The following is a 27,219-nucleotide window of genomic DNA, read 5'->3' as shown; positions in this document are numbered from 1 at the left end:
ATGGTGAGGCTCTTGGAACAGCAAAGAGCACAAAGTAAGCACTCAACACATGATATGCACAGGCATGAACGATGTAGCCAACTATGATTGTCACTATCATTGCCTTTAAATCTTTTGGTGTCTTACCTCCTCCCATTTTCTTGGCTTTCCTGAGTCTCAAACGCACCGTCCCCCATTCCAACATATTACCGCCCATTCTCATCTCTAAAATGTTCTAGAACAACAGGACAACAGAGATCACTGGCCCCGCAGGCAGGACAAGAAATAAACCAGGATCCCTTTAATGGAGGGACTAAGTCACCCAGGAAAGGGGGAAGTTGGCCCCCTTCCTGGAAGCCTCCGGCTGCACACGCTTCAGCTTACACTTGACTCCTGAGCATTTTTAGTAACTTCCAACAGAGACGCGTACCTTTTTCCTAATGCCGTGACCATGGCCTCAAAGGAGCTGTCATATCTGAGCAAAGGGAGGCTGTGTCCAGAAAGGGTGGACTCAATGAACTCTGATAGGCCGAAGTACTTCTTATTCTCAGGATATAAGTCCACCCCCTGAAACAGAAAAGAACATCAGTCACACAAACACTGCATTTGTGGGGATAGAGAGATTCACATGCTGGGCACGTAGACGGCCAGTACAGGCATCTTGATCTAAATTGTGCTGACTTGGAGCCCCTCGATGACTCAGTCACTTAAGCGCTGGAATCTTGATTTTGGCTCAGGTCATGATCACAGGGTTGAGAGATCGAGCCCCGTGTCAGGCTCCATGCTCATCATGGAATCTGCTTGAGATTCTCTCTCTCCCTCTCCCTCTGCCCCTCACCCTGCTCATGTGCATGTACACACACATGCTCTCTCTCTGTAATAAATAAATAAAACCTTGTAAAAAAATAATAATAAGTTGTGCTGACTCTGCAGTTTTATACATTACTTCCCTCTGCAGACCCAGAGCACAGAGCACTCTGTACTTAGAAGATGGCGCATCCCTATCAGTCAAGAGACTTTTCCATTCATTTGACCCCCAGTATCTATGCCAAGAAGAAAATCAGCCTAGTTTTTTAAACCCACAATTTTCTTGGTTAAAAAACTGCTTCTTTCCAACAATTTTAAGCTAGTTTTAGGAATAGGCCTATCAACCATCTTGCATTCAGTTTGCTTAATTATTAAAATCAGCAGGAAAAAAGGCATTTATCTCATCAATTCCACTCCCATCGACCTAACATTCCTCCCAAACTAACATCAGAGCTTCTCAAATGTGAGAACATAGTACAGCTGGAGTTCATATGATAAAGAACTCAGAACAGTGCCTCCCTAGCTCACGAAAGTGCTACAGAAGCACCTGCTATTATTACCACCACTGATTCTAAATCTGTTGGACCGAAGCCAAGCATCAGTACCTTTATAAGTTCCTCAGATGACTCTGGGACACTCCCAAGTCATCTAGAATTTGAGGTTTACCTGTTACTTGCATAATTAACTAGCATCCAACTGCCCAGAATTCTCAAACTCTTCTCAGAATTCTCAAATTATCAGTTGTAGCCTTCTGCTTTGATGAGGAAGAGGCAGGGGGTAAACTAACACCTTACCAGGCTTTACAGATGTGTGTTCCATTTGAGGAAGGAGATTTTGAGCCTGGCAGCATAAGGCTGTGGGGATAGGAAAAGGAGGAACATTTCCAAGGCTTCTGGACTAAACAGTACAGGGCCTAGGATGGGGAGGCTAACTAAAGTTCTGTAAGAAAGTTTCTAAAGACCAGGAAGGGTTTAAATCTAACTCTGGGTCACATCAAAGCTCCAAAACACTTGGGACCCATCTGACTCCCAGCTACACTAGTTAATCAAGATTTTTCCTGAACAGAGTATCTCCCGACTCAAGGGTCAAGGGTCACGGCGACACCAGGCCCAGCAGCCGGGTGGTACTCACATGACTATAGGAGGCAGGCCAGTGGATCTCGTTGTAAGGGCTGATGAGGGTGTGCTGTGTCTGCAGCGCGTAAGGGAAGGAAGTCACGTGGAGCGTCACGATGTTGGGGGCCTCCTTCACCTCCCTGCAATTGAGCAATCTATCCACCAATCCCATAGCCGGGTCACTTTGGGAATAGAGATTATGAACAGCGCTACTGAGGGAAGAAAGTGGGGAGAAGACACAGTGAGTGGAACAACTAACATGGCTCTGTAATTTTACAAGGATTGAGCAGTTGAACACATGTATAACCAGCCCGCCCCCAAATTTGCAAGTAATCAACACACGGCTCCGCCCATTAGGAAAATTAAAAAAAAAAAAATGAGCACACTGCAGGCACCTGTCAGGGACTCCTTGGATACTCATTGCTTATTAAAAACCTACCTGGGTGTCTGGGTGGCTCAGACGGTTAAGCATCTGCCTTCAGCTCAGGTCATGATCTCAGGGTCCTGAAATCGAGCCCCACTCTGTGTGTTGGGGGGAATCCCTGCTCAGTGAGCAGGGAGCCTGCTTCTCCCTTTCCTCCCTGCTCATGCTCTCTCTCGCTACGTCTCTCTCTCAAATAAATAAAATCTTTTTTTTAAAAAAACAAAAACTTAGCCAGGGGAGTGGTATTTACGGAGGATTGCCTGTGGGATACACAAGCTGCCCACTACTCTAGAGCAGTGATTCTCACCCAGGAGTGCCCCTTTGGTCCCATCTGATTGTGTACTTGTTTCCCTAAATCCTTTCCCCTAAATTCCCCTCCAGACCTGAAACGATCCACAGAGGATATAAATGGTTACTTTCTACAGTAAATTTAAAGGTACAGGACTGGGCAGGGGTAGCATTTTGGATGAGAGGCTTGGGACACAAGCACAGCTCAGCCATTCCCCACGGGCCACGGTCTCAGCCTTCTCTTCAAGCCACCCAGCAGAACAGAAAGACAGGATGCTTAACCTTTTGGATGGCAGGTAGCTAGCCTGAGAAATCTACCCCTCAAATGAATATCCACAAGATAGCTCTTTACAGAATTCAGGATGATCAAATACCTCCAAGCTCATGCAGGGACCCTATATTGTATGCCCTTCGTAGAGGTGATCTCGGAGGTTCTGGCCAGCCCTACGCTTCTGAATCTCTGCTACATCAAAGCCTTCCCCTGGGGCCTGACCCAGGATCTTTCCTCCCTCCTAACCCAGTCAGCAGCAATGTCTAAATGCACAATCCTCCCGCCAGTCTATGGAGATGATGGATCCTAGGAAATCTGGAATTCCACCAGACTCCAAGCTTGACCCCATCTAAAATTCATCCAGATTTACACTCATTTGGAGTCCATAAAATCACCCCTAAAGCCGGGGGGCACCAGCTGTGACCCATGGTACTGGAGCCAATGGGGCCTCCATCAGGAAGGGAGCTGTTCCAGTCAGGATCCCCACCCTGTACCAGGGGACACCTTGTCACTGAGTAGGGCACAGAAAAAGAGGCCCTAGTACTAGGCCAGCTCTGCCACTAACCCCATGCCACCACCCCAGCCCTGTGACACTGAGCCTTAGTTTCCATGATGGGACCTTTTAGAGGCTCTACCGGACGTTCCCTGAGACCATCCCCAGCTCTAAGGTTCTGGAATGCATCCACAGCATCCGCTTCCAAATGCCAAAACCCCAACATCATTCATCTTTTCAAGGCTTGAATCCCCAGGCCCGAGTGTCATCCACATATTAATCAAGGAAGGAAACCGTCAACCCTGCCAGATGCCAAAATCACTCTCACCTCACGAGATCCCAGTGGGCGTGATCGTGGATTAGGACAAAGAGCGTATGTGGATTCTGAAAGGAGTTTTGTAGAAAGGACTTAAATTTTGTCTGAGCTTCAGCATCAAGCTTCAAAACATACTGTTCAACCCTCTGCTTCGTCATGTGCTCCTTTTCCAAGCCAAGTTCCAATAAAACCCCTGTAACATGGTAAAGATACACCACAAGTGATATATGACAAGTAAAACCCTTGTCATGAGCTTTCATTCACTCGACAGACACCTGGTGAGCATGTCCTGTCTGGCCAGCACACTGGCAGGCCCCGGGGTTATAGGGATGTGTGAGACATGGGGAGGGTGGGTGTGTGTCAGGGCAGCTGACCTCATGCAAACCACATACACATGCATCTCCGTGCAGAAGCTGGGCCAAGAGGTGGGGGGCCTGTTTCATAGCATGCTTTGTGCACAGCGGCCCACCCAGGGGCACAGCAAAGCTGGCTTCATGAGGCCAGTGGTGCCAGGCTCGGGGTGCTGAGGGGAAGTGGAAGGTCCCCCCTCCACCCCCCACCATCCCCAGCAAAATCATCTCCCAGCCTGAAGGCCATGAGCTTTAGGTTACAGTACTCTAGAATAAATCCTGAGTTAAGACATTGACTTTTCATGTATTTCATATTTCATCCCCTTGAAAACAGGGAAAATCATCAAACTGAAGCTTGGTATCAACACATTGGTTTCTGATCTGAGTGGGACAGAGTGGAAATTCAAGTCATGGTTCTAGCTTTAATGGATTATAAACTCTTGGGCAATTTGCTATCACTGAGCATCTGTTTCATGATCTATAAAATGGGGGTATGAATTCTTGCCCTACCTACTTTAGAGGGAAAGCCTGGTATTTCTATTCCAAATCTGAATTTAAAGGAATCAGAGGCTTCTCCATGCAGATGTCACAACTTGCCCCCCAAATGCTCCGTACCTGAATGCCAGACATGGAACAGGGTCTGCTGATAGGTCACTTCTGAGGGTGGAATACAAATCAGAAAGTCCACCTTCTCGAAGGATCCTAAGTCCAAATTTTGGGTACTGGAATCCGCAATGGAGCACACGTGGGAGAGGAGCTTCTGAGCCACGGCCAGCTGGAAGGGCCGGATGTGGTGAGGCTCCAGATTGTAACCTGGAAGCAGAGCCCCCATAAAGGTGAGACACCCCTAAAAGCAGACAGCCAAGAGCCTGGACCTCTGCTGGGGAATCAAGCAGTGGGCCCCCCAACGAGAGCACAAAGTAACCAAAGGGGGATGATGCCAATATCAAGTGCCCACTCTGGGCTGTGTATGCTTCACACTTTTGGGAATTTCAGAATAAAAGGATGAACAGTGCTCAAGAAGCACAGAGGCAGCGATCTACTCTCCCTGAAGGGGACAGACATAGCTTTCCAGGAAAGCTGACCCTGAGAACTGGGCTTTGGAAGAGGCTGCAAGTTCTCTGGAGGGGAGGGAGACCATCATAGCTCTTCTGGAATGCGGGATAAATAAACTATTTCCACAATGCTTTGATAAGCTGGAAATTAACACAGAGAAATGTACCTTCTCAGGAAAAATGTATGTACAGGCATACATTTCAGGGTAGGATGAGACCACTAGTGTTAAGGACTAAAATAAAAATGATATATTTGTCCACTCTGATGCTAACAAAGGAGATGCCCTGCCTTCTGGATGTGCCTCTAACATTGCTTCCTCATAGGCCCCCCTGGTGCCCACTGCACACTGTCTCACCAGCCCAGGCCCTGGCCCCTGGCTCCCTGGCATCACTCACTTGTGCATGCCGGTGCTCCGCCGACATCCAGGGATGCTGATTTGGTCACAGAGGAGGCAGTAATTGAGGATGGAATATGGCCTTGATTTTCCTGATGAAATTTGTCCAGTAAAATGTCAATGTCACCCTCTGCCCAAAATAGAGAGAACAGAAATGGGTTTTTCCATCCCAGTGAAATTAAGCAAACATCCACACAACACGTACTATGTATGAGGCTCTGTCCCAGGCCCGGGGGTAATGGAAATAAAGAAGACACAGCCCATCCAGCCACAGAGCCCACAGCCTGGTAAGGAAGGCAAATATGTTGGAGAAAATCACACCATGAGGTGGTAGGTGCCAGGACAGAAGGAAGAAGCCAGACGTTAAAGGACAAGAGGAAGGGGTCCGAGTCCATCCTAGAGGAGGAAGGGCCAGTGAAAGTTTCTGGGAGGAAATGGGGTGAGGAGCCAGGCAAAGAAGGCAGGAGGGCACAGGACTCCTGGCATAGAACCCATGGACTGAGATGGCCTCAAGCAATTCAGAGCGAGAGGTAGGGAGTGGCGGTGCACAGGGCTGGGGGGGGCGGGGGTACAGAGGAACAGGCCTAAGACCCTCATGGCCCCCAAAAAGCAGAAACCACAAAGCCCCCACCTCAGAGAACCCACAGCCATCACAGGAAGACGGCCAGCCAGAGGCCACCACAGAAAGGGTGGTAAATGCTAACACAGAGAACGAAGGGTCACCCTGCACACCTAAACCACGGCCAGCCGCAGCAGGTCCCAGGGGCCGAGCTCCCAGAGGGCTTCACCCCTGCATCTTTGTTTTGGCCCCTCCCACTCATGAATTTACACCTGTCTCACTATAAACCTACCTGGACACAGAGTGCTAAAAAAGGCCCCCAAGGAGTCCACTTTGCCCGTAACCAGCTCGTAATTGACTTCTTTCTGGTACTCCGCTGGGGTGAGAAGGCTCTCGGAAAGAATTCGGGCTTGGTATTTTCCTAGAAAACAAACAACAACGTTCACTGAGCCCCTCCACTCAGAATTAGCACGTGAGCCCCTCAATGGCAGAGTCTGTGCCCATTGCTCTCTCTTTCTCTATCCCCCCAAGCCATCACCAAGCCTGGTTAAGAGCAGGTGCTCATGCTGCTCAGCGAATAAATGACATAAACCATCCTTGGCTCAGTTTAATAGGATGATAAGAGGGAAAACCCAGAGCACTGGCCTTAGAACCTCTCTTCCCACTTGCTAGCTGTGTAGCAGGAGGTACATCACCCTTGCAGCCCCGGTTCCCCCGACACACGGGACTCACTCGCCGCAGTATCTACTTCACAGGACCGTCGGGAGGACTGTCAATGAGACACCGTTGATAAAATGCTTAGCCTGATCCCAGACATAAAATTGGTCCTCTGGGTTTATTTCCAAAAGTACTACTCAAACCATGTAAGGAATTTGTAAAATAAAAGCAAAACCAAAAAAAGGAGTGAGTTTACGATCAAGAATGCTCAAGGAGAACCGGGGCACGGCATGGTAACAACGTGCATTTTTTAAGTTCATAAAAAGAGATACAAAAATTTCAAGCTTAAAACACGCAACAGCAGTGGTATCATTTTCTTAAACAATTCCAAAAATAGGAGTGTACTTATCCTCCAAAAATTATTCTGAATTTACAAACTGACCCTCCCCCAAGATCTATGAAAACCTTGCAACAATGTTAAGAGCAAGGTTTTAAATCTTAACTAATAGTCCTCTTTAAGTTGAGAAATCTGTATCCAATGACTCCCTAAGAAAATGCTAGACTTTGAAATTTTGTGTTCTTTTTTTTTTTTAAAGATTTTATTTACTTTCACGAGAGACACAGAGAGGCAGAGACACAGGCAGAGGAAGAAGCAGGCTCCCTGCAGGGAACCCGACGTAGGACTTGATCCCAGGACCCGGGGATCATGACCTGAGCCAAAAGCAGACACTCAACCACTGAGCCACCAGGCATCCCTCTTGTGTTCCTTTTTAGCTAACAAGAGGAAGCTGTGGCTAGATGCTCCTATTGCTCTGAGAGGAACAAATGAGGTCAGTGAATTAGTGAAGTCACTTCACAGAGTAACATGACAATATACACAAAGATCAACCTGGCACATGAAAGTTGCTCGATATATCCCATCTCCTCCAAGGAGCTGTCCTCTGCTTCCCCCCATCCACCTGCAACCACGGCACCCTGGGCTTGGTCACTTGATAACTCTGCCCCTCTGAATCCCCCACTCCCTGCAGCCCACTCCCCAGCCACCTCTGACACTCCAACAATTCCCTCCACTCTTCTCAGATCCGTGGAACCTCCTGGATGTCTTCATGCCCCCCCCACCTTGACGGAGAGTCCAGGTCCAGCAACACCCACTCTCTAGCATCCCTCCTCAACATGCCCTGCACCAAACCCCCTTCCTGCTCTGACTGTACTGAGCTGCTGGCCGTGGCTGGAGAGAAGACCACAGTCACGCCGACTCGACTCCTGCAAATCCTAGGGCCAACACTCCCACCGTGCGCCGCAGCCCCGGCCCTCTCTCCCGCTGGAGGACACCCCCTAACCAGCCCTTTCCCGCCTGTATCACCTACTTTTCCCTCTCTGCATCATTCTTCATACCAAACATAGGCTTATACTGCCCAACCCAGAACAACCACAAAAACCTGAGCTCATTCCACCTCCCATTATTATCTCCCGTTTCTTTATTCCTTTTAAAGAAAAATTTCTCAACATAGTTGTCTATATTTGTTACTTTGCTCACCCTCTATAAGCCCAACCCAGAGACGCCTTCTTGCCAACACCCCAAGACTGCTATGTCCCTGTCACTGATGTCTGCATGTTGACAAAGGGAGGAGCCAATTCTGGATCAAACAGGAGCATCTAACCCATTTGGTATCTCTCCCTTGTTCCATGAGAACAAGTTAAAAGTTTTAAAAAGCAGAGGCACCTGGGTGCCTCAGTGGTTGAGCATCTGCCTTTGGCTCAGGTCATGATCCCAGAGTCCTGGGATCAAGTCCCGCATCAGGCTCTCCGCAGGGAGCCTGCTTTTCCCTCTGTGTCTCTGCCTCTCTGTGTCTCTCGTGAATATATAAATAAAATCTTTAAAAATAAATAAACAAATACATAAAAGTTTTAAATAACAAAAATATCTCTGCGGGGCACCTTCCATTTCAGTAGATGGTGTCTGCACTCTTCCAGCTACACAGGCCAAAGCCCTCCGGGTGATCCCTAAGTCCTTGCTTCCTCTCACAGGCCCCACCCAGAAACCCTGCAGCACCCACTTCACCAACACCCAGAACCAGCCCGCTCCGCTGCATCTCTGCCCGGCCCCAGGCACTGGGCACTGGACGGGCCAGCAGCCTCCACCCCAGCTGCGCCCTGCCCCGGTCTGCTCTCCACACACAAAATTCTTCCAATGGTTTCTCAATTCACACATCCCAAAACCCAAAGTTCTGATAAGGCTGTCAGGACCCCCACACAAGGGTCTTGTCTCACCCTCTGCCCTGGCGCCCTGCTTCCCTACAATGTGCCAGGCACAGCGCGCTGCCATGTGGTCTTGGGGAGCCCCAGAGCTGTCCCCAGGGGTAACATCTCCTGCTTCCTCATTTCTCTGAGGCCCTGCTCTACTGTCACCTCTTTAGGTAGGTTCACCTGGCCCCTCCTCAGAGCCAGCTTCCCAAATGGGATCCTCCATCACTCGGCCCTTCCACCCGAGATGTTCTGCACCAGGTCTGGCGTCTGCCTCTCCTACCAGCATGTCCACCCTAGGAAAGCAGGGACCTTGTTGTCTTCACGCCTGTATCCCCAGCCTCTAGAACAGTGGCTGCACATAATAGGGCTTCAATAAGTGTTTTGAGGGGCACCTGAGTGGCTCAGCAGTTGAGCACCCGCCTTCGGCTCAGGCCCTGATCCTGGGGTCCTGGGATCGAGTCCCACATCGGGCTCCCTACATGGAGCCTGCTTCTCCTCCCTCTGCCTAGGTCTCAGCCTCTCTTTCTGTGTCTCTCATAAATAAATAAAATATGTGTTTTTATCACTAGTTAATTGGCTCGCTAAGCCACATTATACAGTAAGATCGCTATCCTGTTGTTCCACATTAGGTAATGGAAGGAAGGGAGGTTAGGAGTTGGTAAGGGACTGGTCACATCACCAGGTGCACGGAGCCAGGTTTTCCACTCCGTCTCCCCAGACTCCACCCAGGCTCTCCAGGGGAAGTGGGAATGCTCACCCCACCCTGGGGCGGAGGACAGATGGATTTTAACTCCGCGCACCAGCCAGGGCCTGCGTAGCCCACACCGTAGCCCACCCCGGGAGGGCACCCCCGCGGCTACTACCAGGTGCAGCCAGAAACTCCGGCCACGAGGGCCAAGGACCAGGAACGGGACGCAGCTGCTTTTCCCGCAGCCCCCTCCCCGCCAGCCCAGACGCAGGGCTCACCCGTGACCGCGACGCAGGAGTCGATGGCGGGGCTGCGGCACGCGCGGACGATCACCACGTAGTTGGTCTTGGCGAGCTTGCCCTCGACCAGCAGCCGGAACATCTCCGAGAGGCCCTCGGCCAGGGAGTAGGTGCACTCGATGATGTGCACGCTGTCGTTGCAGGAGCTGGCGGCCAGGCCGGCCAGCCAGGGCAGCTGCGCCGAGGTGACGGGGGCCACGGCGCTGGGCGCGGGCGGGCAGGGCTGCGGCTGCTGGTACTGCCGGATCTCGGTCAGGTGCGACTCGCGCCACGAGCGCAGGAAGATCTGCTCCAGGTCCTCCATCAGGGGCACCTGGTCGGCTGCTGGCAACGACAGGGACAGGACAGCGGCAGAGGCTTCAGCGCCCGCCCACAGCCGTCTACGCAGGGTGGTCCTGGGCTTGCCCTCGACCAGCAGCCGGAACATCTCAGGCGGGCTCCACAGGGACACCCTCTGCGTGGTTCCTGCTCTGCCGACAGACAGACTCCGGGAGGACAGGCAGGTGCCAGCAGCCTCGCAGCCTGTGGGACTCGATCCCGGGTCTCCAGGATCAGGCCCTGGGCTGAAGGCAGGTGCCAAACCGCTTGAGCCACCCAGGCGTCCCACCACTACAGGTTTTAAATCGCTGGAAGGGCTGAAGCCTGGGACTTCAGGACCTGTCTCCCTCCCCTGCCACACGGAGCCGGGGGTCAGGCTGGCGGCAGTCTATACAACCAGCGCTGTCCCTGGGCTTGACCTCAAGTCCCTTCATACGAGCACCACCATTTACTCAGCAGTGTCTCCACTATCCACCCTTTTACTGCTTCCAAATAACCACCTCTATAAATACTCCCACGATACACCTTTTGATGCCTAGAACCTAACTCCTAAATACTCAAAACTGGGCATCTGCGGCCAACTAATACGCATCACCGACTGTTTCCAGATGGCCTACGTGTGTCAGCCCACCATGACACTCACGGCATGTGACCACACTGGTTCTACTGCACCCTTAGCTCCACCAGATACCATCGCTCGTGTTAACGTAACTGAGAACATTACCTGATTTGTTCATCTGTGCCTCTTTGATGCCTAGTGAGACTGAATGCTTCTAGCATTTCTTTCCTACAGACACTTTCTGGTATATTTGTCCAAATTTTATATTTGGGTGAGCTGGAGGAAAGAGCACCCCACTTCAATTCAGAAGACCTGCTTCCTCCCAGCTCCACCCAGCACCAGCACGGATCCATTAGGGTACCGATTCCTGATCTCAAAGATGGGGATCACACCACCCCTCACCTGGCTATGCCATGATTTTATTAGATTAGCTGTTAGACCTCCCATCGTTAACATCTCTCCCCTGAGCCCACACCTCCTTCTGGAAGCTCCATCACCAAGCAAAGCTCTTGGGAGAGTTGTCTACCCTCATCATGCTTGTCTCCTCTCCTTTCTCCAGCCCACTGCAGCACGCAGCTTTTGTTCCCATGCTCCTTATACACACTCATCATCAGGGGTGCCAATCCCTTCAATACATCCAAACCCAATGGCCAGGCCAATAACCAGTCTTCACTCCGCTCTTGGCCTCCCTGACTCAGGTGACTAGTCCCTCTCCCAAAACACTTTCACTGGATTCCACATCAATGTTTATTGTTCCTTCAACACACGCTGTCCGAGTGCCAACTTTACACTACAGGTGCAGGTGCTGCTGGACACAGAGACGTGAACTCAACCAACGTTCCTGATCTCACAGACCTTACATCCTAAATAGGGGAGATGCACTTAAAGTAGATGAATCCACATGGCATGTAATTCCTGGGAGTGCTGGTGCTCTGAAAGCACGATAAAGAGGAGACAGAGCCACAGGGGCCCGGGCAGGGCAGGGGGGAGGGTGTGGTCTTAGATGATAAGGCCTCCCTAGAGGACTTATGAGGCAAAACTCAGAGGCATGAAGCAGTGGTCGTGCAAATGTCTTGGGCAGGAGCGTTTCTCAGGGAAGGAACAGCAAGTGCAGGAGAGACTGGTATGCCTGGGGGAAGAACAGGGCTGGAGCAGAGGAAGCAGCTGTGGGAAGCAGGCCAGTCACTTGGCTCCTGGAACCAGTGCAGTTGAGCATGTGATAGGAAACCCTGGCAGGTTCCAGCAGAGAGCAGATACGATTAGACTCACAGTTGTGACAGATGTGCAGAATGGGGGCAAGAGCAGCGCCCTGGCAAGGGAGGCATGATGGAGAGGGTGGGCGAGGGTGGATCTGGGATGAAGCAGAGCTTACCGATGGATGGGATGCAGGTCATGAGAAGGGGCAAGACATGTGGTCATGCTTTCCCAGATTCCTGACCATACCAGGTAACATCCTCATGGTTCCTTCCACCCAACCCCGTGCTTTCCTGGCGGCTCCATCCACCTCCTCCTCCAGATCTCTAACCATGGAGGTGCCCCGGGGCTCAAACATTGGTGCCTTTCTCCCAGAGGCTCTTTTCCAGTCTCCAAGCTTCAATACAGATCATCACTGGGCCAACGTTCCCCAAATTTACACCTGTAGCTCTACGTCCTCCCTGGGGCTCAAGTCTTGTCCAGCCAAATCCTGGAATCAGCCTCCAGGCTGCCTCACAGGCGTCTCTAACTTGAAACTGCCAAGATAGAACTTGTGCTCACCTCTGGCTCCACCATCCACCCAGGGGCTCAGGCCAAAACCCAGGCTGCACCTTCCCCTCCTTGCCTGACAGACACCTTACCACCCTTACCTTCAGAGTAAATCCAGCATCTTCCCCCCCTCCCCGTCCTGTGACCCTTAATGGTCAAAGCCACCTCCTACTCATCCTGGGACAACATAGCCCCTGCCCTATCCAAGCCCACACAGTAGCCAGTGTGGTCTTCTGGAAGGAAAGGTCAGATCCTAGCCACCCCTAAACTACTCCAGAGGCACTGTGGATTGAACTGGTCCCACCCCACACCACCAAATTCATATGTGGATGCCACAACCTTCATCATGACTGCACTTGGCGACAAGGCCTTTAAGGAGGTATTGACATTAGGTGAGTCACAGGATGAGGCCCCGATCCAGTGGGACCGGGGTGGTACGAGAAGAGACGAGACCCCAGAGGCCTGTGTCCCTCTCCCCACACATGACGTGTGTGCCCAGGAAAGGCCCTGTGAGCGCACGGCAAAGAGGCGCCGTCTCTAAGCCAGGAAGAGAAGCCTCACCAGAACCCGACCGTCCTGGCCCCCTGAATGCTGGGCCTCCAGCCTCCAGAACTCTGAAAAAGAAACGTATGGGGATGCCTGGGTGACTCAGTGGTTGAGTGTCTGTCTGCCTTTGGCTCAGGGCATGAGGATCCCGGATTGAGTCCCATGTCGGGCTCCCTGCAGGGAGCCTGCTTCTCCCTCTGACTGGGTCTCTGCCTCTCTCTCTCCGTTTATCTCTCATGAATAAATAAATGAAGGGAAGGGAAGGGAAGGGAAGGGAAGGGAAGGGAAGGGAAGGGAAGGGAAGGGAAGGGAAGGGAAGAGAGAGGAGGGGAGGGGAGGGGAGGGGAGGGGAGGGGAGGGGAGGGGAGGGGAGGGGAGGGAAGGGAAGGGAAGGGAAGGGAAGGGAAGGGAAGGGAAGGGAAGGGAAGGGAAGGGAAGGGAAGGGAAGGGAAGGGAAGGGAAGGGAAGGGAAGGGACATCTGCTGCTTGAGCCCCTGGTCCGAGGTTCTCTGCTACGGCAGCCGGAGCTGACTGGTGCAAGCTGTCTCACAATGTGTCTGAAGTGCAAACTCCTGACGGTAGCGTGAGGCCACGCCCCTCCTGGTGCTGCAGCCACCAGGGCCTGGGCCTCGGCCCTCACCAGCCTCTCCCTCAGCCTCCCTGCCTCCTCACAAGGCCGCTCCTGCCCACTGGGGTCTCCTCACAGAGGCCTTTCTCTGTGATGCTGAGTCAACCTCCCACCACACACACACACACTCTGCTCCCTCCCCTCTCCCTGCTTGCGTGTTCCAACTGTTCACAGTTCCTCTCCCACTAGAATATACTGTCCCAGGGGCAGAGTCTTTGTGTGCTCCTCCCTGATCCTTCTCTGTGCATCTGGAATGGCAGGTAATGGTTTGGGGGTTATCCCCACAGGTTCTGACGCACTCTACGCCCTCCCCAGGCCCTCGGGGCGGTGACCCCACAGCACCATCAGCACGTTCCCGGTGCTTCCATCTCCACCGGGCCAGCCGTGGCTGCACAAGGGCTCTGCGTGACAGGCAGCGATCGGGGCTAATGCATTTCCTCCTCCGGTGAGCACTCTGCCCACGAGTCCCCCGCGGCCAGAGGGAGACTCACCCAGCTGGACGAGATAGTAGACGGTGAGCAGCAGCTGCATCTCCTCCGAGATGGGCTGTATGGTGGAGGCCCCGTACTGCTCATACGCTCGAGAGATGGACTGCGAGTTCTGGTAGCACGTGTACAGGAGGGGGCTCACGACGACGTCGTTCAGGTTCCCGCAGAGGTAAGGGAAGTTCCCGTGGCCTACGGAAGAAGAGCATTGGGCCCCAGGCACGGTGTGTGGGCCCACACGAGCGCATCTCCAAGTACGAGGGAGCCAAGGCACGCAGGCGAGATGCCGCCGGGGTGAGCCACGGGCCCCTTTCTGGGGAGATCTCGGACATCCCACCCTCACTGACCTAGGGCAGCAGCTCCGAGAGGGGACCAGGCCTGTGGCATTGGTTCAATGCCACGTTTCACGGGTGGGCCGGGGGACGCGCCCAAAGCTGTGGCTTCACTCGGGTGCTACCCCCCAGCACTGACTACAGAACCTCGTGGAAGCAGCGCCTTATGCCTCTTTGCTGACTATAGCGCACGTTATAGATTATTTCTGATGACAGCCCTCGGAGGCGGAAGAGCCAGCTGTGCATTGGCTGTGGGGCTCTGGGCAGGAAGTGTGACATTGCCGGGCCTCAGTCTCCACATCTGCAGGATGGGGTGAACACATGCAGTCCTCATGGGACAGCTGAGATGATCAGATGCGCCTAATGCGTGTGTGGCATCCTGTACTCAGGCGGGCTACACTTAACTCACCAAACACACACTTACTGAACACCTGCTGTATGCTCTGGGCGGGCATCAGGCTTGGCTCCAGGGAGCATCTGATGACTGAGACAGTTCACACCCTCAAGGAATTGCTCCTCAAACCTGAGGGTGTATGAGGGGCCCCTGACACCCGGCCTAAAACACAGATTGCTGGGCCCTGCCCCTCAGTTCTGATTCTGGAATGGGGCCTGATTCTGCTTCTGGCATGGGCCTGGAAATAGGTCATGGAGGATGCTAGTTCTGCTGGGCCATGGACCACAGCTGGGTACCACTGTTTGCCAACATTATAGTTGAAGCTGCACTGGAGGCCAGGTGAAAGGGAAACTGAGGCAGCCTCATGGAGAAGGCACAGACTGGGTCTGAAAGCACAGGTAGGGTTTGGGCCTGTGGTGGGTAGAGGCAGGAGGAGAGAGCCAGGGACACATGGCTCAGAGCACCTCTGCCAGAAAGTGCAGTGAACTTGAGAAACAAGGAGGACGATCCACATCTGAGGTCAGTAGCCATTAGATGCAGGTCTGCTGGACCCTCACCCCGACTTCTCTGGGGGCCCTGGCTCAGGGGAGGTGCAGGTGCAGTCCCGCCCGTACCACCGTGCTCTGTGTCCTCACCACTGTGTTCTCAGGGCCCACCAGACACATAACATCCACATGAAGAACACATGTAATGCTGTTGCACGCTGACCTCCACCCTAATCAGCAAATAGGACCCAACGGGATATTGGCCCTGCCTCATGCCCAATCCAAAACCCAGATTTGCACCCTTCTTCCTAAATACCCTGTCCAGTTTTGTTTTTTTAGGAAAAAGAAAGGAATGCCTCTCTTATTTCTTAATTAAGGGGTAAGATATCTCTCCCACTTTCCTACTGCCTTCTCTCCTCTATTCCTACAAACACGATACCAAATAGAGTATTAACTTAAGAAGAATCTGAATGTGCATGTATATGTGGGTGTGCGTGTATCACAGGCCAGCACATGGTACCAGTAAATATTATCACCAAAAAAAATTATGCCAAAGCTTCACATTTCAAATTTCCTCTTTCACTAGAGAGGGATTTCTTTAGTTGAGCCAAACATCTACCTCCACGCAGCATACGTTAGCCTACTGTCACAGAACAGACATCAAATCTAGTTTTCTTTTATGCTTCCACATGCAGACCGTGGCCATGTTTGCCCAAAGTCAGATTTCATAGTCAAAATATACTCATGGCCCAGGGTGACAACAGCAAGGGGCTGATGGATCCATTTCTAGTCCCTGGTGCTTTGTACTGGATCTGTTACTGGGGCAGCAGCTCAGTGAGGTTGAACAAATGAATCCATGAACAATGGAACAGAATCATTTTACCTGGGCTCGTTGTGGAAAACTGTGACAAAGCTCTAGAACTCTTGGCATCTGATCAGTGACTGGTCTGCTCAGTTCTTTCATTGCCCTGGAAGAGGTCTTAGAGTTTTCTCAGGAGGACAGCCCTGGCATCAGCCTGTGGTCTGTTCCTTGCAGACTCCTTTAGGCTCCCCAACCACCACCACTTGTCTCATTGCTATACTTGCCTTTAAATATCACCGGCTTTGCCTTGCAGATTTTCAGCAAGTTGTCAGGAACAGACACTGGCTCTCCGGAGGCCACAACAGGAAAGGTGACTGGAGCTGGTCCCACCAAGCCAACCTGGGGCATGCAGGACATGCCTGCGCTCTCTAGGAACATGCCAAGAGCATTAGAAGACACACGGAACAGGGCTTCCCTCACCGGCAGACCTGACATCAGGCCGGCCTACGCATCTGCTACCACCTCACCCTTACCCCCACTACGGGAGCACCCAAGGCTTGCAATCACATATTCCTGAGGTCAAAGCACCTTCAAGGTCGCTTGATCCAGCCTTTCCTACCGAACAACACAATCTCCTCTTCAATCTCTCTGCCATGTGACAGGCAAGCCCCTTTTACATTCCTTTAGGGTCAAGGAGCTACCTCACTGCCATACAAGACCCTTGGCCTCTGTTGTGCAGCTCCAACATATGAGAGACCCTTCATTTATACCCAAGTCTGCCCCCCAGAACATCCTCACCAATTCACACAATGCACACACACACATATGGGCACACACACACCCATACCCCACAAGCAGCACCACCACCAGTACCCAAGTCTTGGATTTTTGGCAAGGCTGCTGTCACTTACCATGCTTAGCTCTGTTCCCACCACCCTGGGAGTAGCCACCATCTGTAGTTGATGGAGACTCTGGAGACCACCCTTTGTGGCGTTTTTTGGGGGGCCCGGAGTTTGATAAGATACCTAGACAACAGAGTATGGATTAGGCTGTCACCAAGGACAATGCTCTAGAACATTCCCCTGATTTGGAGAACACTTGCTATTTTTAGATATCAGAGCTTGACAACGGTCATTAGCTGTTAACGAAGCATCCGGGCATGAGGAAATACCCTGTCCCCTTCGGTAAACATTTCATTCCAAACCACCCAAGTGCCGTGTCTTATCTCTGAGCCTTGATATCCTAGTCTTTAAAATGGGATCATAAACTCTACTGTGAAAGGTGGTCTGATAAAGGCTAAACAGCATGTACATAAAGCACAGAGTCTGGGCCCACTGACCGGCGGCCCCCAAGGTCACATCCTCCTCCCCCTCCTCCTCTAAACGCTCCAGGGAAGGAGAGCGTGTGCCTTTCTAGCAGACAAGCCTCAGCCACACTGAACCCACCACCGCAGCTTCACCACTGGGGGGCAGTACCGCTCCACCTGTGCTCCGCTCCCACCCTGGCCTTGACCGCTAGCTTCAGGCCAGAGAAACCCAGAGGAACAGAAGCTGGTACTCGCTGCTGTTCCTGAGTCATCTCTGCCCACGCTAGATACCAGCATGTGGGTTGACTCATGCTAGGGTCCTGGGTGATGCAAAATACCAAGAATTGGTTACCATATCTTTTTGAGCAATCCGACACAAAATTGCCCCAAGGTTTAGAGCTACCTGTTCAGCTATGACTACGTGTGAAACTCACCTGGGAAACCTTTAACACGTTGTGCCTGAACGTAACCCCATCCCATATAAACCAAAAGCATCTGGGGAACCCAGGCATCATGAGGGTCCTGAGCTCCCTAATGACCCTAAGTCACAACCGGCATTGAAAGTCACAGTTGAGGGCAGCTCGGGTGGCTCAGCGGTTTAGTGCGCCTGCCTTTAGCCCAGAGCGTGATCCTGGGGACCCCGGATCGAGTCCCATGTTGGGCTCCTTGCATGGAGCCTGCTTCTCCCTTTGCCTGTGTCTCTGCCTCGCTCTCTCTGTGTCTCTCATGAATAAATAAAATCTTAAAAAAAAAAAAAGTCACAGTTGAGAGCAATGTTTCTGTAAATCTGGTCTGAGAAGGAGCTAGATGGAAGCAGCAGAGGCTTGCTAAAACTGTCCACTCCTGAGCCCTGCCTTGACCTACAGAAACCAGATCTCTGAAACAATGAGAAAAAAAGACCATTCTTCACGGGCACCCTGGCTAAACCTAAGCACTCTGCAGTTTGAGGGTTATTGCTTTAGAGTCTCTTACAGGTACTGTAATTATTCTCACCTCTTCCTTAGACCAAGCAAAAGTGAATAAAAAGTTCAAACACAAAGTACTTTGTTTACACAAAGCTCTCAAGCAGGTGGGTTCCTTCGACTCTCCCCCCCCCCCCCCCCGCCCCAGGAAGGCGGGAGCAGCTACAATCAAGGCTGTTCCGTCTCCACCACATCTTCTACAGCCCAAACACCTGTCCTCGGGGGCCAACGAGGTGCTCCCATGGACACGAAGATGCCAGCGCCTCCAAAAACCACACTGAACTACCCCAGAGGGGCTGGGCCTCGACACTAAGGAGGGAAGGTCTACAGATATTTTCCCCCTTTGGGACACAAGCTCCAGCCGCCCCTCGTGGACTCAGCTCTTCAATGCTCCCAAAGTGACATCACAGGGAGTCGTCCTTGTGCTACCCATGTGGACCACTTCTCGCGGTGGGGGAGACGTGGAGCCCCTCCTGGGGCTGGCGAGGGGGTCACTACTGGGCATTTGGGGTGAGCAAGTCTTCACTGTGTAGTCTACTCACTGCAGGACATGCAGCACCCGGACCCCCTGTGTGGGACCACCAAGGAAGGACCCCGGGCACTTGCTAACACCCCCCCAGCAGGGGGCAGCACTTCTCCACCAAGCAACAACCCTCAAGCCCAAATTCAACACCTCCTGCAGTTTCAGAAACAGCTTCTTAAAATTGATTTCCTACCCCCCAGAGCAGGCCGGAAGGCCCAGAACGTCTGACATTTCAGCTGTGCTGTTAAGGCAATTCCATTCAGTCCGTGTCCACGGCTGCTGGGTGCCCGGGGCCCGAGATGGGGATGACACGGGCCCCACTTCACTACCTGAAGGACACCTATGGCCCAGAGGTAAGAGGGATGCCTGGGGCATCCCAGGGAGGGAGGGAGCCCTCTGTGGGAGGAGACATCAGAGCTACTCCCAGAAAGGCAGGGTTAGCCTCAGGGCAGGGTTAGCCCTCAGGGCAGGGGGAGAGAGGGCAGGGGGAGAGAGGGAAGCCCGGCTCACTAAATGGCCCCCCACTAAATGGCTCTCCCAAGCATGAACAGGCAAGCACAGAGCTCAGAGATTCCCAGGCCACTCCTCTCGCAAGTCACCTCTGCACGCTCTTCCACGTGCCCTGTTCTCATCGCCCATGCTTCCCCAAGCATGTTGTAGCTCAGCTGTCACCTCCTCCAGGGAGCCCTCCTTGAAAAGACCAGCTCAGCGATGATGATGATGAGAGGGACCCCACTATGCCACCCACTAGGGAGCTGCCAGATGTGCCCTGAATTTCCATATAGTCCCTCATTGGACCCTCTCAGCGGCCCTGAGAGCTGAACTCTTGTCTCCAGGTGTGGAAACAATTTAGGCAGAAGGCTTGCCCAAGGTCCCCCAACAAATAAGAGACACAGCCAAGTTTTGAAGTCCTATTTATCTGAGGTGGGAGCCCATGGTCTGCCCATGACACCTCACTGCCCACTACTTCTCCAGAACTCGACAGCCCTCGTGCTGCGTACACGGCAACAACAACAACAAATTCTCCAACTTTACAGATGAGAAAACAGAGATTCAAAGAATTGAAGAGAGTTGCCCCAAACTGCCCAACCAGAAGGTATCCCCACTGGAACTTAGGTCCAGGTATCCTGATGGTAAAAACAGTGGCCTCCTCAGCCGCCCTGGTGGCAGGGGTCCCAGGTGGCCTGGACGCAGTGAGGACAGGAGCAGACACCACGCAGAGAGGACACACACCACCCACACCACAACGGGCTCCCACTGCTTCCCCACACACACCCACCCCCCGAGTCGGTGGCCGGAGCTACGGGCCCACCCAGCACCAGGACCCGGGCACAGCCCCACAGACTCTGGAAGCACCTGCTGGCCAGTCCCGGCTCTCCCTCCAAACCACAGCAACTCCAGGAGGCTCAGTGGCCCCACGGTGGCTCCCGCAACCCCTGCTACAGTCTGGTCCAGAGAAAAGCGAGACCCCCCCCCCCCCCCCCCCGGACAGGCCAGGCTACCCAGGGCCGAGGGCCGCGGCATGGCCGAAGGGTCGTTCTTCACCAGCTGTTGGTGCTTCGGGGAATCTTTGCCATTGAGAACCGCTGGACCGACGGCTGCAGTTAGCGAGGGGTGCTCAGAGGCTGCTCCTGGAAGCAGAGAGAAGGGGGGAGCGCACAGTCAGCTCACAGGACGCGCCGTGAGCCCAGCTAGCAGGAAGTGACTTTTTTGTTTTTAAGATTTTATTTATTTATTCATGAGAGACACAGAGAGGCAGAGACACAGGCAGAGGGAGGAGAAGCAGGCTCCCCCTGTGGGGAGCCCAACATGGGACTCGATCCCGGGAATCCGGATTCAGGCCCTGAGCCACCGCTGAGCCACCCAGGCTTCCCAGGAAATGACTTTTCTTCCATTTTTATCAACCAGCTTTTTGCTGATGAGTGAGTCTGCCCACGGAGACCACACAAACACACGTGCACACATGTTCCAGGGAGCATGGCCTGGGTGAAAGGAGGACCAGGGAGACCTGAGTAGCCAGTGGGGCCCCTGGATTCCAGGAGTGCAGGCAAGGCTGTGCCGCCTCTCTTCTCCCTCACCTTCACCCGCACCCTCCAGACTCAAGCTTGTACCAAACATGCTCGGGAAAGCTGCCAGGCTTGCAGGCGGGTCTGGGCTGCTCACAGGGCTGGGGCTCCGCAGGCCTGAGGATGATGCTGGGGGAAACTGTGGGTACCAATCTTGTGGGCCTCGCTGCACTGCTGATGTGCCCACATGAGCCAGAATGGCCTTGAAGGCACCCCAGAGCAGGGGTAGCACAAAACATTTCCTGTGGGTGAGGTGGCACGGTGAGGGGGGTAAGGGCATAGCTCTGAAGCCGGCCGCCCTGTGTCTGAATCCCACTCTGCCTCCCCCTAGCAGAGTAACCATACTAAACTTCCTTGACCACCCTGTGCTTCAACCTTCTCATCCACAGAGACGACGATAACCAAGCCACCGTGAGAAGGACATGATTTAATAGAAGTGGAGTGTATAGAGCAGTGCCTGGCAGGTAGCGAGCACTAAGGACTTACTCTTAGTATCAAACATAATTCTTACAATCACCCTGCAAATTAGAGAAGATTTTCTCTGGGGTGCCTGGGTGGCTCAGTCAGCTAAGCATCTGACCCCTTGATCTCAGCTCAGATCTTGATCTCAGGGTTGTGAGTTCAAGCCCCAAGTTGGAGCTTCCACAAAAAAAAAAAAAAAAAAAAAAAAATTGTACAACTTTACAGATGAAAAAACAGAGATTCAAAGAACTGAAACGAGTTGCCCCAAATTGCCCAACCAGAAGGTATCCGCACTGGAACTCACATCCAGGTACTCTGACGGTAAAAACAGTGGCCTCCTCAGCCGCCCTGGTGGCAGGGGTCCCAAGTGGCCTGGGTGCAGTAAGGACAGGAGCAGACACCATGCAGAGAGGGAGGCACGATGCCTTTGTGGCAGGTCACAGTTCCCAACCCTCGTCATAGCCTCTTCATTACCAATGTGATGAGCCGGGTGGGAGCTGGAGCACAGGCCCCTCTCAAGGCCCCTCTACAGACCCTCTGGGCCAGAGGAACCAGAACAGCCAACCCTCCAGAGTTCCTGAGGCGGCTGCCCTGGTAACAGCTATCACGCTTACAAGGTCTGCTCAGAATGGCAAAACACCAAGCACACGAACCAGAAACATGTGCTATCAAATCTTGACGTCACCTCCTACTGCTCATGAGATCTAGGCCAGCAGCCAAGCCTCGACTTCCCCGGCAGTGCCACGGTGAAACGCAAGGCTGCTTGCAGGGTGCTGTTAGGTCCCAAGCAGGTACACACACAGAGTCGTGGCACATTGCACACACCTAAGTGGCCCTAGCTAGTCTCACCTGCCCCCTTCCAGGAACTCGGCGCCAGCACTGACTTGATGCCATTATGGAGCAAGCTCAAAGCTGCAAACTGGGGGCGCCAAGGGACCCCAATGCACCACACCACCAATGAGGGGATCACATTCTATAGCCAACAGGAATGCAGGACATCTTTCCAAATTAAAAACATAGCATTCTGTGCCAGAAACTGCTACAAATTCAAGATGAAACGTACAGCATCGTAGACAAAGATGACGTACAAAGCACGCCTTAGTTATCTTGAAGAATGTGTGGCTGCCTCATCGAGCTCCCATGCCCGGGACCTGCCAGGCCTGTGGATGGAGCTCCCCTGGTGCTTCTCGGTCGCCTCACCTGCCTGCTGTGCTCCCATTGGGATGCTCGGGGTAGTTCCAGGAATGGGCTCGCCGGAGAAGGTAGCCAGGGGCCCGGAGCTCTCCGCAGGCGGGAAGACTGAGCTGGAGCCAGTGCTGGCAGCGGTCTGCCGGCTTCTGAACTCTAAAGGGGCACAAGACGTATGCATGAAAACCAATTCCCCGCCAGTTATGAAATGCTCTCCTAGACTGGAGTCCGTCCTATAAGAGAGCTTGATACCCAGGGAACTAAAATGGTGCCAGCACCTTCCTGACTTGCTTCGGTGTAGCTGGGGGAGGCGGGGGTGCTCTGTGCCAAGGGCAGGGGACTCCATCTAACGGTCAGCCTGATTATCAGGAGTGGGAACCATCATGAGCATTTGGGAAGAAGAGAAAAAAACCAGACAACTGAAATAAGTCATCACATTGTCCTTCAAGTCCAAGGAAAGAACAGCCTCAGAGGTAGAAGAATAGCCAATACGCCACCCTACACATGCACACGCACACTCCATCCTGAACATCGCCCTCTGTTGGGAAGATGGGCTCCCAGGGGCGCCTCTAGCCCGTGAGGTGCTTGGTCACAGCCAGTGATAAAAGATTCTTATCTGGTCCCACAGTGGAAGAACCACTGCCTCCCAGGAAATGACTGGCACAGAGTAGGAGCTCAAGAAATACTTATCGAGTGATGTAAGAAAAGGAGACAGGTGGGGGAGGATGCCAGAGCCAGGCCCTCCTGAAGCCCCTTCCTCCTATTGACAGAAGCTGGCCAGGGGGAGGCCAGGTGACAAGAAGTGAGGCAACGCAGGCAAGTGAGGACAAGCAGTTCTCGCTGAGACCCCTCCTAGGACACGTCCCTCCACAGCTGGTTGAGTGGGGGCATCTCGGGGACCTCCTAAGGCTGAGCCTCTGAAAATCCATCACCCACTGCCCTCTTCCTTCCATAGTTGACTTAGGCATGATATGGGGAGAGAGGAAAGAGGAGTGAAGCCCAGTAACTTCTTCAAGGACAGGATGTGAGGCTGGCCTCTCTATTCACAGGGTTCGGGGCAGAGAGAGAACGGGCATTATTCAAGCCATTATTTCGCTATGTCAGGGTTTCTCAACCTTGGCACCACTGATATTTTAGGCTGGATAATTCTTTGTGAGAGGGGAGGTGTCCTGTGCACCGCCAGATGTCCAGCAGCACCCCTGGCCTCTACCTGAGATGTGACAGGAGCACCCTCCAGTCACGGGGGCCATAAGGGTCTCCAAGAGTTCCCAAGTGTCTCATGGGGGACAAAATCACCCCCCGCTGAGGACCTCCACCCCAAACACTTGGCACAAGAAAGCACAGCACGGTGTGGCCCTCTGTCAGCTTTTAAATGTCCCATGCAATCAGGCTGGCACTAGACACACCCATAATGCACAGCAGCGTTCTGATTTCACAGGCCTGACCTTTTGCCTGCCATCGTGCCTGCGGAGACTGTAGAGCACACTCTCCTCAAAGTCATGCTAGCAGCCACCTGGGCCGCTGGGAGGACCCGCCCCATTCACCTACCCCCTTCCCCACCCAACCCCACTCCACACCGAACTGCTCACCTGAGCCTTTCCAGCAAATGAGCGGTCCTTTGGTGAGAGCCCCTTGTGCATTCCGGACCAGGTAATACTTCAAGTGTTTCTGCTTCTTGGGCTGAGTGGTCAACTTAAGATTTATGTGATTAGAGAATTCTGTAAAGTAACAGAAGCCTTTCTTTCCACAGCCAACACAATTGCCAGAAAAACCTGGAGGGGAAGGAAACAAACCATGAATGCCTCCAACTTACCTTCAACATGCTCTTCAAATAATACAGACGTCGTGCAAATTCTAACTATTCTCACGCTGTACCACCAACCAGAAGATTCCACAGGGCCAAGGTCCCTAGCACCTGATGCTGGGCCAGGGGTCAGGATGACCCGGGTTCAGACGGAAGAAGGAGCAAGAAGACTTAGTCATGGAGACGCTCCTCCACCCCACCCTGCCCCCCTCAGCCCCAGGCACCATCACCCCCACCTCCGGGGAAACGAGGAGGGCTCCGGGGTGCACAGATTGGCGGTGAGGGAATTCTGGGGGCCTGGCAGCCCGTGGAGCGGAGATATCTGCAGGAGTGTTGCCATCCTGCTGCTGAGGCCTGAATGGGCCTTTCTGGGCACGGACAGAGGCTCCACCAGTCGTGAGAGGCTCCAGAAAGGCTGCCCCGGGACAAAACTACCTCCTATGAACGGTTATAATCCAGAGACTCTGCATGAAAAGACCTTTTACAAACTAGAAAGTCCGATCAAACTACACTCAGAACTGCTGGTTCACAGAGGGGACACGTGCTGGTTTGCTTTCTCTGCCTGACGGCTGCTCGTGTTTACACCCACTCTCTCAAGAAAGCCTTCCTTCAGACCTTGCCTCGCCCACTCGTGTGTCTGGTTTCTATGGTCAAGGTCCTCTGGTAGGGGAGACCCTGAGGCTGAGACTAATCTAGTCTATCATGTTCTCTGGCAGCAAGTTTATAAAGGTCAGCCTGCCTGGGCCCCGCTGGGCCATGTGGCTGGGTGGGTAAGCTCTGCTTTTTTAAACGGGGTACGCCAAAGGCCTCTGGCCGACGTTCAAAATAACACGTTAGTGGAGGTTCAACACATCTCCACCAGTGAAATGGGACATCCACATTACAGAAACTTACTGGGTTTTCTGATCTGTTTTATCCTAAGCAAATTTAATATTCCTTAAAAGGCCTTAGGAATGAGGACAAGTCTCAGGAGGCCTGGGTGGCTCAGCGGTTGAGCAGGGCTCCAGGCTAAGGCCGGGGCCACCGCAGGCAGACAAGGGCCACACCTTCCCGCTCCCTGGAAATGAACAGCGACTCAGGACAAAAATAGCATCATCTTTGACTCGCTGCAGCAAAATTAAGGGAGAAAACCCAGCATCTAGCATTATGTCCATGCTGTGAGGCCAAGCCATGAAAATCATGTCAAAGCCCCACGTGGATGGTGGATGGAGAAGGAAAAGAGGCAAAACGAAACAGACGTTCATTTTGGGGTGGTGGGGAATTTCCTCCTCTTCCGCTTTGTGTTTGGTTTCTGTTATTCCTGCCACAATCCTGTTTGTGGAGGTAAATATTACCTAATGACGAATGAGGAAAAAAACACGTCCGTGGCCCCCAGCCTTGATATTTTGGCCAAATTCCACCTCGAGTGTGGAAGGATCTACTTTCTACTCCTGTCTCTGAAGGCGGTCCTCTGAGGCACACCTCCCTTCGCAGTTCTCCTGCGTGTGTGTGGGAAGAGGGACCCAGACAGGAGCGCACCCCGGGCAGTGAGCGAGGGCACACGGACCCAGAGGTCCACCACCCAAGAGGCAGGGAAAGCCTTAAGAGCCGTGTCAGGATTCGGATGTGGGTAACGGGCATGGAAAGATGGGACAAACACTGATGGTGTGTTAGCAGGCTTGAAACATAACCCACAGGACCCCGGGATTGTCTAGAATCCTGCAGCAAGGATTCTAGCTCCCCTGCCAAGCTCCCCTGCCAAGAGCTCTCCCTCTGGACGAAGGGGAAAGAAATCAGACGTTCATGTGGCTTCCAGGAGATTGCTCTAAAATGCAAGTTAAAAAACACAGCAATCACCTTAGTTCAACCTTTCCGAACATAGAATCTGTGAAGGGGAAACTAGGAAAGAGGAGGCCTATGTAAAAAGAGAGAATTAGTGACGGGTCAACCAAACACTTTGGGAGACTTTTGTTTGGATCTTGATTCAAACAAACTGTAAATAAATTTAAAAAAAAACTGTAAGACAAAATTTGAACACACTGGATATCTGATATCATGGGATGATTGTTCCATTTTTTTTAGATCTGATGATAGTACAGGGCTTCTAACAAGCCCTTACTTTTTAGAGATTCACACGGACATGTTTACAGATGAAATGACACGTCTGGGATTTGCTTCTTAATACTTAGGAAGATCAAGGAGAAGGAGTTGGAGTGAAACACGACTGTGTATTAGTAATTGTTGAAGACACAAGACAGGTAGGTTATACTATTACAGTCGTCTCTCTACTTCCACAGCTTGAAAATGACTTCCTGGGGCACCTGGGTGGCTCAGTCCGTTAAGTGTCTCTTGATCTCGTCTCAGGTCATGATCTCAGGGTGGTGGGATCGAGTCCTGTGTTGGGCTCCACGCTCAGCACAGAGTCTGCTTGTCTCTCTCCCTCTGCTCCTCACCCCCACACCCCACCCCAGCTCCTGCACTCACTTTCTCTAATAAATAAAATCTTAAAAAAAAAAAAAAAGGCACTGTAGCCTTTCCCAAGTGGGGCCCAAGCAGCCCCCACTCCCAGTCTCCACTCTGCGCCTACAACGCACCCTGCTCCTTCGTGTCCATGCCTGAGAGCACCCCATCCTCTGGAGTATTAGCACCAGGGCCAGAGCACCTGGGTTCAAATTCAGGACCTGCCATTTACTA

General features: G+C 52.7%; 1 protein-coding gene across 8 annotated transcripts in view; it reads right to left on the bottom strand.

Moving 5' to 3' along the window:
• GREB1 (growth regulating estrogen receptor binding 1) overlaps window positions 1-27,219 on the bottom strand; it is a 136,188-nt gene that overhangs the window by 37,605 nt on the left and 71,364 nt on the right. For 7 of the 8 annotated variants that reach the window (XR_004806248.2, XM_049095744.1, XM_035700756.2 and 4 more), the window contains 13 exons: window positions 24,332-24,514; window positions 22,755-22,898; window positions 20,529-20,657; window positions 17,147-17,260; window positions 16,520-16,663; window positions 14,229-14,414; window positions 9,923-10,267; window positions 6,345-6,473; window positions 5,495-5,623; window positions 4,659-4,856; window positions 3,706-3,886; window positions 1,918-2,113; window positions 410-546 (listed from right to left, as the gene is read on the bottom strand). Coding sequence is in view for 7 of the 8 variants with exons in the window: in XM_049095744.1 (XP_048951701.1) it covers window positions 410-546; window positions 1,918-2,113; window positions 3,706-3,886; window positions 4,659-4,856; window positions 5,495-5,623; window positions 6,345-6,473; window positions 9,923-10,267; window positions 14,229-14,414; window positions 16,520-16,663; window positions 17,147-17,260; window positions 20,529-20,657; window positions 22,755-22,898; window positions 24,332-24,514 (2,215 nt within the window). In the remaining variant the exon portion in view is untranslated. The remainder of the gene's footprint in view (window positions 1-409; window positions 547-1,917; window positions 2,114-3,705; window positions 3,887-4,658; window positions 4,857-5,494; window positions 5,624-6,344; window positions 6,474-9,922; window positions 10,268-14,228; window positions 14,415-16,519; window positions 16,664-17,146; window positions 17,261-20,528; window positions 20,658-22,754; window positions 22,899-24,331; window positions 24,515-27,219) is intronic. The other variant, XM_035700752.2, reaches the window with a different exon arrangement.

This window comes from Canis lupus, chromosome 17 (assembly GCF_003254725.2).
Source record: "Canis lupus dingo isolate Sandy chromosome 17, ASM325472v2, whole genome shotgun sequence".
Taxonomy (NCBI): domain Eukaryota; kingdom Metazoa; phylum Chordata; class Mammalia; order Carnivora; family Canidae; genus Canis; species Canis lupus.
Note: the sequence above shows the minus strand (reverse complement) of the source record. Positions and strands in the feature narration are given on the sequence as shown.